This window comes from Sciurus vulgaris (assembly GCF_902686455.1).
Source record: "Sciurus vulgaris genome assembly, chromosome: 7".
Taxonomy (NCBI): domain Eukaryota; kingdom Metazoa; phylum Chordata; class Mammalia; order Rodentia; family Sciuridae; genus Sciurus; species Sciurus vulgaris.
Window position 1 is genome coordinate 123587682 of NC_136467.1, and position 14470 is coordinate 123602151.

At 52.0% G+C, this 14470-nt stretch overlaps 4 protein-coding genes across 7 annotated transcripts in view; 1 reads left to right on the forward strand and 3 right to left on the reverse strand.

The window, feature by feature from the left end:
• Positions 1-2910, reverse strand: part of SYNGAP1 (synaptic Ras GTPase activating protein 1) — a 29666-nt gene extending 26756 nt beyond the window's left edge. The window contains 1 exon segment of the mRNA XM_079148528.1: positions 2765-2910. Within this exon segment, the coding sequence (XP_079004654.1) occupies positions 2765-2831 (67 nt within the window). The 5' untranslated portion in view covers positions 2832-2910.
• A 1968-nt stretch (positions 2911-4878) lies between these two features.
• CUTA (cutA divalent cation tolerance homolog) lies at positions 4879-6451 on the forward strand. 3 transcript variants are annotated; one of them, XM_079148532.1, is made up of 7 exons: positions 4879-4986; positions 5074-5120; positions 5361-5569; positions 5738-5797; positions 5915-5960; positions 6074-6123; positions 6255-6451. In XM_079148532.1, the coding sequence occupies exons 2-7, from the start codon at positions 5079-5081 to the stop codon at positions 6379-6381; spliced, it is 534 nt and encodes a 177-aa protein (XP_079004658.1). In that variant the 5' UTR covers positions 4879-4986; positions 5074-5078; the 3' UTR covers positions 6382-6451. The 3 variants fall into 3 exon arrangements, with proteins under 3 accessions (XP_079004658.1, XP_079004657.1, XP_079004659.1); XM_079148531.1 differs by lacking the exon at positions 5074-5120 and having other exon boundaries at positions 4880-4986; XM_079148533.1 differs by lacking the exon at positions 4879-4986 and having other exon boundaries at positions 5074-5208.
• A 158-nt stretch (positions 6452-6609) lies between these two features.
• Positions 6610-11759, reverse strand: PHF1 (PHD finger protein 1). 2 transcript variants are annotated; one of them, XM_079148530.1, is made up of 15 exons: positions 11498-11759; positions 10618-10792; positions 10458-10539; positions 10253-10348; positions 9727-9827; positions 9467-9615; positions 9188-9283; positions 8933-9001; positions 8671-8794; positions 8500-8567; positions 8245-8349; positions 7931-8120; positions 7746-7840; positions 7408-7485; positions 6610-7241 (listed from the first exon to the last, which is right to left on the reverse strand). In XM_079148530.1, exons 2-15 carry the CDS (start codon positions 10774-10776, stop codon positions 6953-6955), a joined length of 1701 nt encoding a protein of 566 aa, XP_079004656.1. In that variant the 5' UTR covers positions 10777-10792; positions 11498-11759; the 3' UTR covers positions 6610-6952. The 2 variants fall into 2 exon arrangements, with proteins under 2 accessions (XP_079004656.1, XP_079004655.1); XM_079148529.1 differs by having other exon boundaries at positions 7408-7488; positions 11498-11755.
• A 1113-nt stretch (positions 11760-12872) lies between these two features.
• The window catches only part of KIFC1 (kinesin family member C1), a 54893-nt gene continuing 53295 nt past the window's right edge, over positions 12873-14470 (reverse strand). Inside the window, exon 12 of the mRNA XM_079147222.1 lies at positions 12873-13186. Coding sequence (XP_079003348.1) covers positions 13142-13186 — 45 coding nt within the window. The 3' untranslated portion in view covers positions 12873-13141. The remainder of the gene's footprint in view (positions 13187-14470) is intronic.

A 14470-nucleotide genomic window follows, 5' to 3' on the forward strand; every position in this document is an offset into this window, starting at 1 on the left:
AAGGAAGGACATTCAAACAACTACATCCAATGGACTTGGAAGGTGGAAGTACCCATGGGAGAGAGTAAGGAGAAACCTACACAGCTGTGGAAAAGAAGGATGGGGTGTGTATTTAAGAACATTTGGGTCATGAGCATTTGAGAGCTAAACATCTGGAAAAGAGGAAGTGGGGGGCTTGCCTGTTTACAGAGAGACATGAGAGGACCTCCTCCCCCATCGCTCCTTCCCCTTCCCTAGTCCTACCCTGTTCATCCTTTGGAAAAGGTTCTGGTTCTTCTGGGAGAAGAGAGTGGATGGCTTTTGTGATCATCTGGCTATGAAGGGGCTGGGGTAGGAGAAGGTGGGAAATATGTCCTTTGGATGAATAGACAAAACTGATTTCTTTCCCCATTCCATGCCCAGCAATCAAAGATTCAATACCAATCTCCCCCTCCCCACCTACTGCCCATAGCTGGAATGGAAGCCAACTCCACAAGTTAGGAGCATCCATAAGTCACAGTGAGGAGTTTAAAGAAAAAAAAAAAAAAGTAGAGGAGGGAAAATGGAATATCCAGTGACATGGAAATCTCCCAAGTTAAGAGCTGGAGATGAGAACAGACCTACCAGAAGAGAATAACAGCAATGAAGGATGGCCCATACTCAGATATACCCCCAAGTTCCCCCTTTCCCTTTGCTATTCTTGCCATGCCCCCTCCCTTCAAAAGTGCTCTCCTTCAAATCCCATTGCCACACACCACATAACAGGGACACAGAAGGACAGGACCTATAGGGAAGTAAGAAGTCAGATTGGTAACAGCAAAATAACAGAAATTAGGCTTAAGTTATCGAGAGTAGGAGAGGGTTGAGAAGAAAAAAATCAAATTCTGTCCCATTTATGGGATAATTAACATGGGCATATTACAGGAGAACTGATCTTTTAGTTTCATTCCAATAGAATGCCCTGAGTAGGAGTGAAAAGTCCAGCCCCTGTCTGACTACAAACACACCCCTCAAATTTACTCAACCTGCAGAACAGATGAACCCCCAGAACATAAGTGTCCACAAACCGTAATGCTCTGAAACTTTCACTGTTTCAAGGCCATCTCAGAGACAATACTCTCTAGATACAGTAATCACTGATGCCCAGTCTGAGATGGCAGACATTGCTGGTAACATGCCCACTGCACTGACACTTGGTTGACCCGGAGGAAAAATCCGCTAATACACATAACCCTAACGGGAAGGGGTGGTTCAGGCTGCAGTTTAGGGAAACAAGTTTGAATTCAAGGGGTATCTTTCTCCTGGAAGCAGGGAAGAACATAGGGAACTTAGGAGCAACTCCGGAGACATACACACACACAGAGTCTGGACCTTAAGGAAGAATGATAATGATCTGGGAGGCAGAGGAACCTAGCTAAGAGGTAAAATTTATTAGAATGAGAAGTCCTGTAAAGACTCAGACAAGGATCCGTTATAGTCCCTGTTATAACCATCGAAAACCTCAGCATCTTTGCACCTCAAATATCCAATACCCAAGAAAGTAGAGAAGACAAGAAAAGAGGAATGCTGATAAAAACTTGTGGTACAAAGGGAAAATCAGTAGGCACAGACTGTGGTGACAAGATGGGGAGTGGAGTAGGAAATAAGAGGATGGGCCAGGGACAAATAACAGGAAGGATCTAAAAGATAAGGATCTAAAAAAAAAGATGATGGTAAATGCCTAGGGACAGGGGAATAAACCAGAAGGGCTCAACCGGACACTGGGCAGAAGAAACAAGTTGGACCTAATAGGGATATTAAGACATGGAGGTCAAGAAGCAGTTCAAGAGATGGTATAGATATAAGGCAGCTATCAGACACAAGTGAAGGAATGGACATTAGAGAGGGAACTGATACAGGGGAAGGACAGAAGGGGGACTCATATAAGGAACGGACACCATATGGGGGGAAAGATATAAGTGATGGACAGCAGAAGAAGGGAGGGGGAATGGAAATAAGGATTGAGGGGGAGGGGGTAAAAGTGGTGAGGTGAAGAGAGCAGATAAGACCCCAAGGGGTTGCATTTCACTTGTTAAGGACCTTAATGAGGGTCAGAGTGGGAGCAGGATCCTAACCTGGTTCCTAAGTCGCATCACTCAATCTTCCTTGTATCTGGCCCCCAACAATACACACAAAATTTGGCCCTCCCCCTGCCCTAGCTGCCCCTCCCCCAACCCTTTCCCTCTCTCCTCTCTTCCCTCCATCTGGACCCTCCATCCCCCCCCCCCCACTGCCTCCCTCTCTCTCCATCTGGCCTCTTCTCTCCTTTCATCTTCTTCATTTTCTAACCCCTACCATTCTAAGCCCCCCACGGTTCTCTTCTCATCTTCTTGGCTTCTCTTTTCACCCCTGTGTTTTCATTTCTATCTTCTCTCCTAAGACTCTGTGCCTCTATTTCCTTGATATTTTCCCCATCCCTCAGCTCCCACCGCCAAATTATTTCTGTAGCTCTTCCCCCAACCCTATCCTCCTACCTTTCCATCCCTTTCTGGCTCTCTCTTTCCCCTTCATCGTTTTTCTCTAAGCCCCCTTCAAGGCCTGTTTCCTGGCCCCTCCGTCCCTTACCTACCCCTATCCCTCTAGCTTCCAGTCTCTCCTTCCCCACGGCTCCCACCCCAGCCTTCCCGGTCCTCCTCTCCCTCCATTTCAGCCGCTCCCTCCCTTCCCTGGCCCCGGCTCTCGCCCGCCCCCTGCCCCTCCCCCTCTTGCCCCCCCATCTGGCCCTCCCCCTCCCCCACCACCGTACCTCTGAAGGGGGCATAGGACATCGCGGGGATGCTCCCCCGATGGATGGAGGCGCGAGACCTGCTCATCAGGCCTGGGGGGGAGGGGGCGGGGGGGGACGGGGGAGAAAGAGAAGAGAGAAAGAGGGGGAGAGAGAGGGGGAGAAGGAGGAGGAGGTGGAGGAGGAGGAGGAGAGAGGAGGAGAGAGGAGCAGAGAGGAGCAGAGAGGAGGAGAGAGGAGGAGGAGGAGGAGAATAAGAGCCAACGGCAGCAGCGGCAGCAGAGAGAGAGAGGGAGAGAGAGAGAGGGGGGCGGGGGAAGCGAGCGAGAGAAGAGAGCAGGAGGAGGAGGAGGAGGAGGAGGGAGAGACTGCAGCCCCCACCCCTACCCAGGGAGACCCAGAGGACTGAAAGAGAGTGAGAAAGACCCCTGCCTCAAACACACCAGAGCGCAAACAGTCCTGAAGATGCAGACCCCAGACTCTGAGATTGACAGACCCCAGACCCTGAAAGAGCTACCTCGTTCCTACCCCAGGCAGGTTAACTTGAGACACAGACCCCAAATCTAAAGGGAAAGAGATCCCTGGTCTCAAGAAAAAAGACCCCAGACCCCTCTGGGAGAGGAGTCAAAGATCAAAATCTTAAGGATTCACTCTCAAAAGGATTCTCCATAGCCACAGAAATCTTACCCCTGTGATGGTGATTTTAGAGACCAAAACTTGAGAGCTGGACTCAAAAGAAAAAAATGAAACCCAATTAGAAAGACCCAGACCTAGAATTAGGTTTCTGAATTCAGACCAGCAAGAGATCTGAAAGACCCCCGACTCAGATCTGAAAGAAAAAAAAAAAAAAACTGCAGACTCAAAGAGACTGATAACTCTCTGAAAGAAATTTCAGTTTTAGGGGGAGGCAGAGATAGACACTTAGCTAGCCCAGACACGGACTCAGAGACTGGAAACTCATAAAATCTGAAAGACCTCAGGGAGAGTGACCACTGGACCTGAAACACACAAACTCCCAAAACAACATAAAAGAAAACTCAGCCCTGAGAAAGATTCCAACACAAATACTGGAAGACCCCACAGAGGTCTAACACAAAACCCCAAATGAGACAGATCACAGGAGACCCCCAACTCCAGAGAGGTAAATATGAGAGAACCCTGACCTCGGCCTGGGAAACTCTCAGTCACAGACACGCCCACCATACCAGTAATCCCATATCTTGGACCGAGGGGGAATATTGGGTGGCAGAGCCTTTTTGTCTGTTGTCTCCTCCTCTGGCCTCTTATTGGCCCCTCTATTTTTGGGTCACTGAATGTGCTTGGGCCCGAGGGAGGTTATGTAGGGCAGGTCCTGGCTCCTTGGGGGATGGGATAAGGAAAAGAGACCCAAGGCTCAGAGGTGGACCAATCCTGGGCAGAGGAGAGAGGACTGAATGACCATGGCTACTTCCCTAACCTGCATCCCCTTCCTCTGATTCGCCAGTCTCTCTCAAGCTTTGGGTTTTCAGTGAAGAGTGTCCTCAAGCCCTTCCCATCATCCTCTAACCCACTGACAGGGTCTCGCCCTGCCCTATTAAAATGCATCTCTCTCACCTAGCCATTGTCATGCCATGCCTGTGTCTGCCTAATCTCTGCCCCCTACCTAGGGACAGCTGGCTTCTCCTTAGATCATAGTTGTTCATCCCTAAACCCAGGCACAGCTCAATCCTAATTGGGCAGGGGGCGCTCTCTTCACCCCAGAGGTTCAGTCTCCTCAGACCGCCACTCCCTAGGGACTCTGAAATAGTACAGGGGCTGTTACTAGGCACATTCTGGGTTTAAGGATGACTCCCCACTTCACAGCCTGACGCATCGTGTCTGCGGGGTCTCGGGCCCCCCTAGTTCCAGCTCTCTCATCACGTGGCCTGTGGGACTGGCTCGCGATTGGCCTCTCCGCGTCATTCCCTGAGGTAGAACCGCCCGAGAGGACCCGCCCCCTCACGTGACAGTGGAACGCCGCAGCGGCTCTGCTCTGCCAGCCACTGGCCGGTTCGGGTTTCACGGAAATGGGCGTGCCATTTACGCGCACTTCTGCAGATCCAGCTGTCCATTGGCCAAATCCCGCTTCGCTCCTCCTTAATCAGGAGGCGGGGCAATCCGGATCACGTGAGGGACAGGATTGGCTGGATCTGGAGCCTCCCGGCCCCTCAGCTTCTACTGTCACGTGGTGTGCGCTGTTTTCTTATCACGTGGCTGCCACCCCGGTAAGAAGAGGCCCCTCTTCCTGGGTTTGGGGTCCTTTCTTTGTGTAACGTGTGGCCTTTGATATCAACCTTCCTTTACCGGCATAGGCTGCATGAGGGGCGGGCGAGCGCCCGCAGTTCTGCTCGGCGGAGGGGTGAGTGTCCGGCCCCGCCCCTCCTTTTCCGGTCCTCGAAGTTTAGACCACCCCCCGCACCCACAATCCCGGGGGTTGGCCCGCTGAGGTGAGAGTGAAAACTTAAGTCTTGGGCTTAACTTTCGGGGACATATTCCTTCAGTGTGCAGAATAGGGAAGGCAAAGCCTGAGGCTCTATCCCAGCCAAAGCATTCCGTGGGTATTTGTGGGGAAGAGACCGAATTCGCCCCCTGCCCTCAGGCCGCTCTGTTCCTGTCGATTCTTTGGATGCCTGCGTTGCTGCCTGTGGCCTCCCGCCTTCTGTTGCTACCCCGAGCACTGCTCTCTATGGCCTCTGGAAGCCCCCCGTCCCAGCCCACTCCGGCCTCGGGCTCGAGCTATGTTCCAGGATCGGTTTCTGCAGCCTTCGTCACTTGCCCCAACGAAAAGGTCGCCAAGGAGATTGCCAGGTGGGAACCTTGGTGTAGAGCTAGAAAGTATTGTCATGAAGGGAGAGTCGGGGGTGGACAAGAAGGATGGAGCTTCCAGCTCTCCATCTTTGGAAGCCATCTCTGGGCTGCCAGAACAAAAGTTCGGGTCCCGGGGCACTCTGAATGGGGCTCTCTCTTCACCTTCAGAGCTGTGGTGGAGAAGCGCCTCGCAGCCTGCGTCAACCTCATCCCTCAGATTACATCCATGTGAGTCATAAGAGTTGGAAGGTTAACCTAACTTTGGGGGCTGACTGGGAGCTTTTTTCCTAGGAGAAAGTCTTTCATCCCCAAGACTTTCTCTCCCTCTTTTTCTCACTTCTTCAGCTATGAGTGGAAGGGAAAGATCGAAGAAGACAGTGAGGTGTTGATGGTGAGAAACATGCCCCACCCAACAAAATTTCTCCAGTTCCCTTGACCTCTGATTCCTTTCACCTGAGATCAGTCTGATGTCTTGATTCAACAGTGTTTATCTTTGCCCTTTAGATGATTAAAACACAAAGTTCCTTGGTCCCAGCCTTGACAGATTTTGTTCGGTAAGAACTTTTAGGGGCGAGGCTGTGATACTGTGGATTGGGAACTGCTGGGCAGTTTGCAATTGTGTTTGAGGAGTGAGCTCCTTAGGGTAAATAGTTGAGTAATCCTCCCCCCTCTTTCATTTTTGCAGTTCTGTGCATCCTTATGAAGTGGCTGAGGTAATTGCCTTGCCAGTGGAGCAGGGGAACTCCCCCTACCTTCATTGGGTGCGCCAGGTCACAGAGTCAGTTTCTGATTCCAGCACAGCCCTATCGTGATGAGCCCTGTTCCTGCCATGATAGCCTTTCATTAAAAAAAAAAAAAAAAAAAAAAAAAAAAAAAAAAACTCTTGACTTCCAAGTGATGACTGGGACCCCAATAAATCCGATCTGGTTCTCACTGCCTTTTCCCTTATTTTCTTGTCACATATGCATGTTCAGTTGGGGAAGATCAGAAATGTAGGTCTCTATTCTATCCATCTTTCAGAATGACTCATGACTACTACATTTGTTTATTTCTCTTTATTTCAATCATACAGAGTCCGGGATCCCTTATTATCCCTCCCTCCTCAGTCTCTGCACCCAGGGGTTAAATAATCTTAAAAAATATTTAAAAAGCTGTAACAAAATAACATCAAAGGAAATGGGAAGAAGGATGAGGGGGTCAGGAATCATGAAGGGGGTAGAGAAGAGAGATCCTCTTCGCCACCCATCTCCTGGATTCCAGCCTGGGCAATAGGGAGAACTACCCCCTATCTCTCCAGGTACATCCCAGCTGTAGGTGAGGTCAGAGGTCAGGGTATGAAAGTGCCGGTGTGTATGAATGGGGAGGTGGGCAGAGGCAGGCTGTTCAGAAGATGCCCCCTCCTCCCCACTCAACCAAGTACTGCACAGAGCCATCAGGCCGTACTCTCCGAGCAAGGACCCGGACAGGGTCCCCTCGAGACAGGTAGCCAACCCCACCTCGGACTCCTCCCCCAGTCCCAGGAGACAAACTACGGCACAGGGGAGAAGAAGGTGCTGAGCGTCTAGGAAGACCTGGGGAGGGGGCTGGGACTGAGGAAGATGAGGCAGTCATCGAGTGGGGGGCACTTTTAGGGGTGTCTGTGGGGAAGCCAATGTGAAGTTCCAGGGGCGACCTAGGGAGAGAAGGCAATTCTAAGTTGAGATAGACAGGTATGGATAAAGACTGACCATAAGTGGGGGCCACATGTGCATCAGAGGAGCAAAGAAATGGTTTCAGACTAAAGACCTGTGACCACCGAGAGGAAGGGGTATCACTGGTAATAAGGGACAGAATCTCACCTGTCTGGGGGTTCACTGTCCCCAGAGGTCCCTGCGGTGCTGGCAGAAGGGTGGAAGGAAGCGAACATCCGGATGGGGCTGCTGGAGTTGGGGAGGAAGAAAGTCAGGACCTGAAGCAAGGGAACAGGATCCTGTCCCCCCAGGAAGGTAGACTTTAAACACTACTCCCAGGATACCACCATCCCCAGAATAATACCGGGTACCAGACATTGGTTCTAGGCGTCTCTCTAGGACAAGTAGTGGGTAACCAAAGGAGAGGGGAAATAATTCTAAGTGACAAAGTCCAGAGGACATAAAGAACCCGGAGCACATCTGATTGGGGGCAGAGGAGCACTAACCTGGGCAGGCAGCGGGCATCGGTGGGCCGGAAGTTGTAGCCGCTGCTGCCCTGGTAACTCTGGTTAGGGCTGGGGGGTGGTGGAGACACTGAGGCCTACAAGAAGGGATAGAGGACTGAGAGAGAATCTTTGATTCTTTCCCACATCCCATCTTTTGCCCCATGAGGTTCCCCCTGCCCCTGTACCTGCAGTGCCCTCTGCAGACGAGCCCGCTCCCTCTGCTCCTGGGACTCTGGCTGATGGCGCACTGCTGAGGGTGGCCTCAGCTCCTCCACTTTTCCCTTCTGCCTCCTCCTCAGGGGCTCTGGCTCCGACCTCCGGCGCTTCCCCAGGGGACGTGAGACCCCTCCCCCAGGGCCCTGCCCTGAAGGGAAGCTGTAAGAGGCCTCCTTATCCCCCCAGCCCCCTCCCGGACACCCCAAAGACCTCCCCATCTTTATACATATACCCCACTAGACTAATTCCTGAGAATTTCCCCCATCCCCGCTGGACCAGTGACCTGGTGGGGGCTCCATCTCCAGCAGGGGGCTCCACAGGGGGAGGAGTCCGAGCATGAAGCCCAAACAAACATTTTCTCTTCTTAATCTCCCTTCCTGAAATGAAACTGGGGCAAGGAGAGAAATGGTATGAGGTTGTGTCCCAAGATCCCCCCATACCATTCTTTAGTCCCCAGGTGCTTGCAGCCTCTCCCCTCCCAGACTTCCAAATCATCTCTCTGAGCATCCTTCCTGCCTTTCCCCTCCTTCCTACTCACCGGTCCTTGTGGCTGTTAAGAGCAGAGAGAAGCTTGGAAGAACGTTCTCCTTTGGGGGTATCTGAAAGCTGGAGGAAGGGAAAGTAAATAGGGTTAGGAGAACAGTGATTTCCCCCTTTCTTTTCCATTACTCTGTCCCACCCTAATCCCCAAAATTTCACTATTTCCTACCTCCCCCAGGAGCAGACTGTCCCAGTTCTCAGAAGTGAAGGGGAGGATCTCACGGTCAAAATCAAAGTATTTCTTCTTACAGCAAACACTGAGGTGATAGAGGACAAGATGGGCCACATCCACCCTAGAGAAACATCCAGTTGTCAAGACCGTGAAAGCATTACAAAAGTCAGGGGAGTTGTGAGGTGGGTGGTTGAGGGCATGTAGGGTGAAAACCTGGGGGTGTTGGAGTTATGCTGAAGACACGCCCAGTCCAGCTTACCAACGAAGCTGTAGCCTGCGGACCTTCTCAGGGCCCCCCCGGCACACACAGCATTCAAATTCATAGAACCTGAATGTGGAGGAGAGGGCGAGCACACACCTTATTTGGGCAAACTATACATGCAGTGGAGAACTCCCAGGCAAGGAGACGCAAGCAGGTGAGGAAAAGCCTGGAATGCAGGAAGGTGTGGGGGAACAGGGTGGAGCAGAGCCAGAGGGGGTCCTAGGCTCTTGGGAGAGCCTACCCTGGACTCACCTGTCCCCATAGAGGAGGGGTTTGCTCAGACACTGGGTGCAGGCCTCATGGAACCACTGCAGGCAGCTTCGGCACTGCAGCATTTTCAGGTTCCACCTGTGGGGGACATAGGACTATGGCCTCCCAATACTGCCTTTCCCTGTTAACTGCCCCAAACTCTCTTTGTCACCTACTTCCCCTCCCCTGCAGTGCTCCTCTCACCCTGTTCTTTCTCCTTCATTCCTCAGGATCTACCAACCACATCAATCATTCCATAACCTGCCACCCTTCATTACTCACTCCCCAGGGCCACCACAGTAACAGTAGCTCTGTTGTCGGTTGCTCAGATGTCCAGCGTCCCAATCCAGCCCCTTTAGTCCATATGGCAGAGACAGCTTCATACCCAGCATGGCACGAGCATAGGGACCCTTCTTCAGTGCACCCCCCCGCTGCAGAGAAAGAACAGGTGGGAGGTCTCAGAGGAATGGGAGATGAAAAGCTTGGGAGAGGATGTGGGTGGGAGGCTCCCACAGTAAGGGGCAACAGAGAGATGCCATTACCTTGGTGGCAATTGCAAAGACACACTGGCGGCAGACCCAGGAAGTGCCCTCTCCTTCTCCAGGGGCTGGGGCCCTGGGAATGTGGCAGTCCTGGTGATAAGCTGAACAACAACAATGTTTATAGTAGACCACTTACTGTTTTGAATGCCTGTGTGTGCTTGGTATTGGAATAGGAATAATCTTACCCATTTCATTTAATTTTTGATCACTGTCCTCCTGGGGTGGGTATATTATCCTGATTTTATAAATAAGACAACTAAGGCTCCTATGTTTGGGATCTTGCCCAAAGTCATATGGCTAGAAAAGGATGTGAGCTACCCTCTGCCTGCAGAACTTATAGCATCCTCTCTGGCTGCCTCTCCCTGTGCTGGAAGGGGATGAGGTTACAAGGTTGAGACTGGCCAGAGTGGTGGCCTGAGAACTTAAAACCAGGACGGGGACATGAAGGCCACTGCCAAAGGGAAGGTTGGTGGCAACCTAGAGGGCCCAGGGCAAACTGGACCATTCAGGTGTTCTGTCCTCTCACCGTGGCGACACTTCTCACAGCTGACCAGCCGGTTCCCGGGGACCACAGTCTCAGAACGGCAGACACAACAGAGGAGTTCCTCCCCAGGGAGGGCAGCTATGAGGGAACATAATGTCAGAACGCCAGCCCTCAAGTCCTGTTGTTCCCACCAAGCCAAGTTTCTATTGTTCATTGGATGTACAATCTCAGGTCTTTAGGGTCTCACCAGGGCTAATGTCTTTCCAAAGAACCAAAAATTGGGAATCATCCTCAAACTGCACCAGACACACCTCCCGAGCACTGTCCACCTGGAGTGGGTGAGCACAGAAGATGAAATAGTAAACAGATAAGGGGAATGAGAACAAGGTGAGGTCAGAAGATCTTACCTTCTTGATGGTGCCCAAGTATAGCAACCCATCAGTCCATCTAGCCAGCACATCTTGACCCTCCCAAAGTCGAGGCCTGGGGCCTGATGTAGGAGCAGGGGAAGCTGGGTCCCAGAGAGAGGGGGCACCAGAGCGGCTCAGCCGGGGGGGCTGCGCCATTGCATCCTGGGGTGGCCTAAACAGAAATGAGATGAAAAAGAGAATGTTATAAATGCTGAGAAAGCTTCCTCATTTTCCTTGCATTTTTCCCCACATTAGGGACTAAGCATCTGCATGCCAGTCTACGAATCCCTCACATACCTGAGTAGGACACCACTGGACACCCCTCACTAGCTCTTCCAACTCTAGTGGTTGGCTCACCTCTTTTTAACCCCACCCCCCCAACCCAGTTCTCTAGTTTCCCAGCTTCCAGAGCTCTCTGGGATATTTAGTTCCTAGTCTTAGGAGAAATGATGGTTGCAGAACCAGAGATTACCACTCAGTTTCACCTTCCCCAGCTGTTTAGAGATATCATAATTGGGGTACTCGGTTGCTCAGAGATGTTTGGGGAGCTTTTCAGGAGATGTTTTTCAGAGTAGAAAACGCTCTCCCCCTGGGCCTGAGTGTATCATTCAGAACAATCATTCTGGTGTCAGGTTATGTCAGGTCACCCTCAAATTCAGGGCTCACCGCCCCTGGGTTAGATAACTTCCCTGAGTGCCCCGGGAGGGGGGCGTGTCCCAGTCCCGGTCTCTACTCCCCACGACCGCAAGTCCAAGAAGGGACTTGGGTCGGCCCAGCCCGGACCCGAGGCCAAGGTGGCAAGGCTCTCCCGCCCGCGCCCTGCACGCCGACCCCCGGTTCCCTGCCCCCCCACTGGCGCCTCATGCCGCCTTCTTACCAGTGACAGCTGGGGCCGCCGGGAGCTGGGCAGGGGCAGAAGCAGGAGACCTGGGCGAGCCCCCCGCGCGGGAAGGGCAAGTCCGGGCGTCAGGGGGCGTGCAGGTGGAGGCCGGGGGGTCCCCAGGCCCAGCCCCTTCGTCCCGGCGGCTCTGGGGCGTATGACGCAGCAGCCAAAGCAGCGGCAGCGGCAGGAGGAGGCGGTGGGGGGAGAGAGGGGAGGGACGGACCGGCTGGGGGGAGGGTGATGGGAGGGGAGGACTGGGGGGAAGGAGGAGCCGAAGGGGGGGGCGGGCACCACCTCACCCCACCTCCCTCACCTCCAACAGGCCTGGAGGGCGCCGAGCAAGAGGCTGCCCCTCCGCGGTTGGGGACGCAAATAGTCGGATCCTGAAGGAAAGGGAATCCCCGCAGCCCCCTCCTCCAATGGGAGACTCGCCCTTGGGGCAAGAGGGAATCCCCCTTCTCTGCCGCCCGCCTCCAGATTGGCCCCCCGCCCCATGCCACATCCGTTAACTGCCCCACCCCCATGGTCATTCCAAGTCCCGCCCCCAGCCCCAGTTCACGGTCCCGCCCTCCATTCACCCTTCCTGTTGCCCCTGCCACGCCCTCCTCCCTCGCGCCCCGCCCTCCTCCCGCCTTTGCCCTGGCCCCGCCCTCTCCGTGGCAAGTTGTTCCCCCCTTCGCCGCGTTTCTGCGCACGCGTGGCCCCTCCCGCGTACGGCACCTGGGAAGACTGAGCCCCTCCTTTATGGGGCGGTGGCCGATCGCAGTTGGCGCGAGGTTGTCAGCGGGTGTCCGCGCCCTCTTCCCGTGCTCGGCCCAACCCGCGCTTCCAAGGCGGTGCAGGGACGTAGACATAGTACCCAAGGTGGTGACGCCTACTACAGCCCGCCAATGGGCAGCGGGCGAATAGGGCCCGGGATGTTCGAACGCGAAGGCAGGAAAAGGGCGGGAGGAAAAAGCCAGCAGTTTTTGGTAGTGCGCACCGGCCACGCCTCTAGCCTCAGATTCCCACCTTTCCACATCCACCCACTGAACGTTCCTACTTGGGGGTCGGGTGACTAGCGAGAAGGGGAAACTTAGGCGAGGGTGGAAGGGGTGTGGGTAGCTATGGGCACAGCTTTCTGTTGCGATCGACATGGAGGGGGCATTTTGAGAGGGGAAAATGTTCCAGACAAGAAATAAATAGGAGAAAAGCCAAAGTCATGGCCCTCCTAAACACAGTCGCGGTGAGCATGAGGGCGTAAGCCTGTAATCCTACTGATTTGAAAAGCTGAGGCAGGAGACTGCAAATTTGAAGCCAGCCTGGGCAATTTAGTAAGACACTGTCAAAATAAAAAGGGCTCAGTGGTAAGCTTACCTAGCATGAAAGAGCCCCGTGTTCAAACACCAGTACTACAGAGCAAAACAAACCACACCAACACAGCAGAGTGGACAATTCACAAGCTCCTATCTTTACAGATTTGAAAAATGCCTTCCTCCTCTGCCAACTGCTAATAAAACCTTTATTTAAAAAGCAACAACTGTTCTTTATTTGATAAGCTGGGATACATAGTGCCCTCCACCCAATAAGGTATTCCCCACTCCCAACACGCAAAAACATATACACGTGCACACACACAAATAGGATCTGGATCCATCTTCATTTCTTGTTGGCCTGGGCAGTACCAATAACACACTGGTTCACCTGGGGATGAAAGATTAGACAGGATAAAAACAAATTACAGAGCAACGAGAACAATTTCTTCTACTACCCCTCACCCCATGCTAGGGCTGCCCACAGGAAATACTGAAATAAGGACTCTGAAGACAGGTTCATGCTAGTCCCACTTATGGTTCCTTCTATGCCCACTAAGTCTGAAGGTGAAAAGGCCCAAAAAGAGAGAGTTCCACATGAAGATATGAGCAGAGAGAATGCTTCCATTTCCAGCAACAGCCCGGACTACAGACATCCAAACCCTCCTACTATAAAATATAACCTAGACAAAAGATTAAAAACCCTTATTAAGAACTAAGGCACTGGGCTGGGGTTGTGGCTCAGTAGCAGAGCACTTGCCTAGCACGTGTGAGGCACTGGGTTTGAACCTCAGCACCACATATAAATAAAGGTATTGTGTCCATCATACATATATAAAAAGCAGGGCGCGGTGGTGCACGCCTGTAATCCCAGCGACTCAGGAGGCTGAGACAGAAGGATCAAGAGTTCAAAAATGCGGGGCTGGGGAGTCCCCAGCACCCAAAAAAAAAAAAAAAAAAAAAAAGAGTTCAAAATGCCTCAGCAACTTCAAGACACCAAGCAACTCAGTGAGACCCTGTCTCTAAATAAAATACAAAACAGGGCTGAGGATGTGGTCAATTGTGGAGTACCCCTGAGTTTAATCCCCAGTAACCCCCTGACACACCAAAAAAAAAGAACCTAGTGCTCCTTAGAAAATGGATCATCCTGGGCTGGGATTGTGGCTCAGTGTTAGAGCACTTGCCTAGCATGTGTGAGGCACTAGGTTCAATTCTCAGCACCACATATGAATAAATAAATGAAATAAAGTTCCATCAACTAAAAAAAACCCGAATATATATATATATATATATATATACACACACACACATATATATATAATAGATCACCCTAACATAGGAGGAAATATACAAGATGAATCTGAAACAAAGATTGTTATGATCCCTTTTAAAGGACAGGAGGACTAGGGGTGTAGCTCAGTGGTAGAGCATTTGCCTAGCATGGGCAAGGCCTCTGGGTTCCATCCCCAGCACTGCCCCAAAAATGAAGGACACAGGATCAATTTGCAGGGTCTCATATTGCCAAATATGGGGCAATATGAGCATCAGAAAGAAAAACAACTAAATAGAACAGACTTCAAATATATAAGTACCTGTAAAATTATTATCTGGACCCCCAATAAAAACCTTAACAGTCACCTTTGGAGTTGCTAGATATCAACTCAATACTGAAAAT

Excerpts from the sequence above, each read along its gene's own strand:
- CUTA (XM_079148532.1), top strand. The coding sequence starts at position 5,079 with ATGAGGGGCGGGCGAGCGCCCGCAGTTCTGCTCGGCGGAGGG. Across the intron at positions 5,121-5,360 it reads CAGTTCTGCTCGGCGGAGGG|GCCGCTCTGTTCCTGTCGAT; the intron begins GTGAGTGTCCGG and ends CCCTGCCCTCAG. Across the intron at positions 5,798-5,914 it reads ATCCCTCAGATTACATCCAT|CTATGAGTGGAAGGGAAAGA; the intron begins GTGAGTCATAAG and ends TCACTTCTTCAG.
- PHF1 (XM_079148529.1), bottom strand. The coding sequence starts at position 10,776 with ATGGCGCAGCCCCCCCGGCTGAGCCGCTCTGGTGCCCCCTCTCTCTGG. Across the intron at positions 8,795-8,932 it reads CGCAGGCTACAGCTTCGTTG|GGTGGATGTGGCCCATCTTG; the intron begins GTAAGCTGGACT and ends ATGTTTCTCTAG. Across the intron at positions 7,489-7,745 it reads GATGCCCGCTGCCTGCCCAG|CAGCCCCATCCGGATGTTCG; the intron begins GTTAGTGCTCCT and ends CCCCAACTCCAG.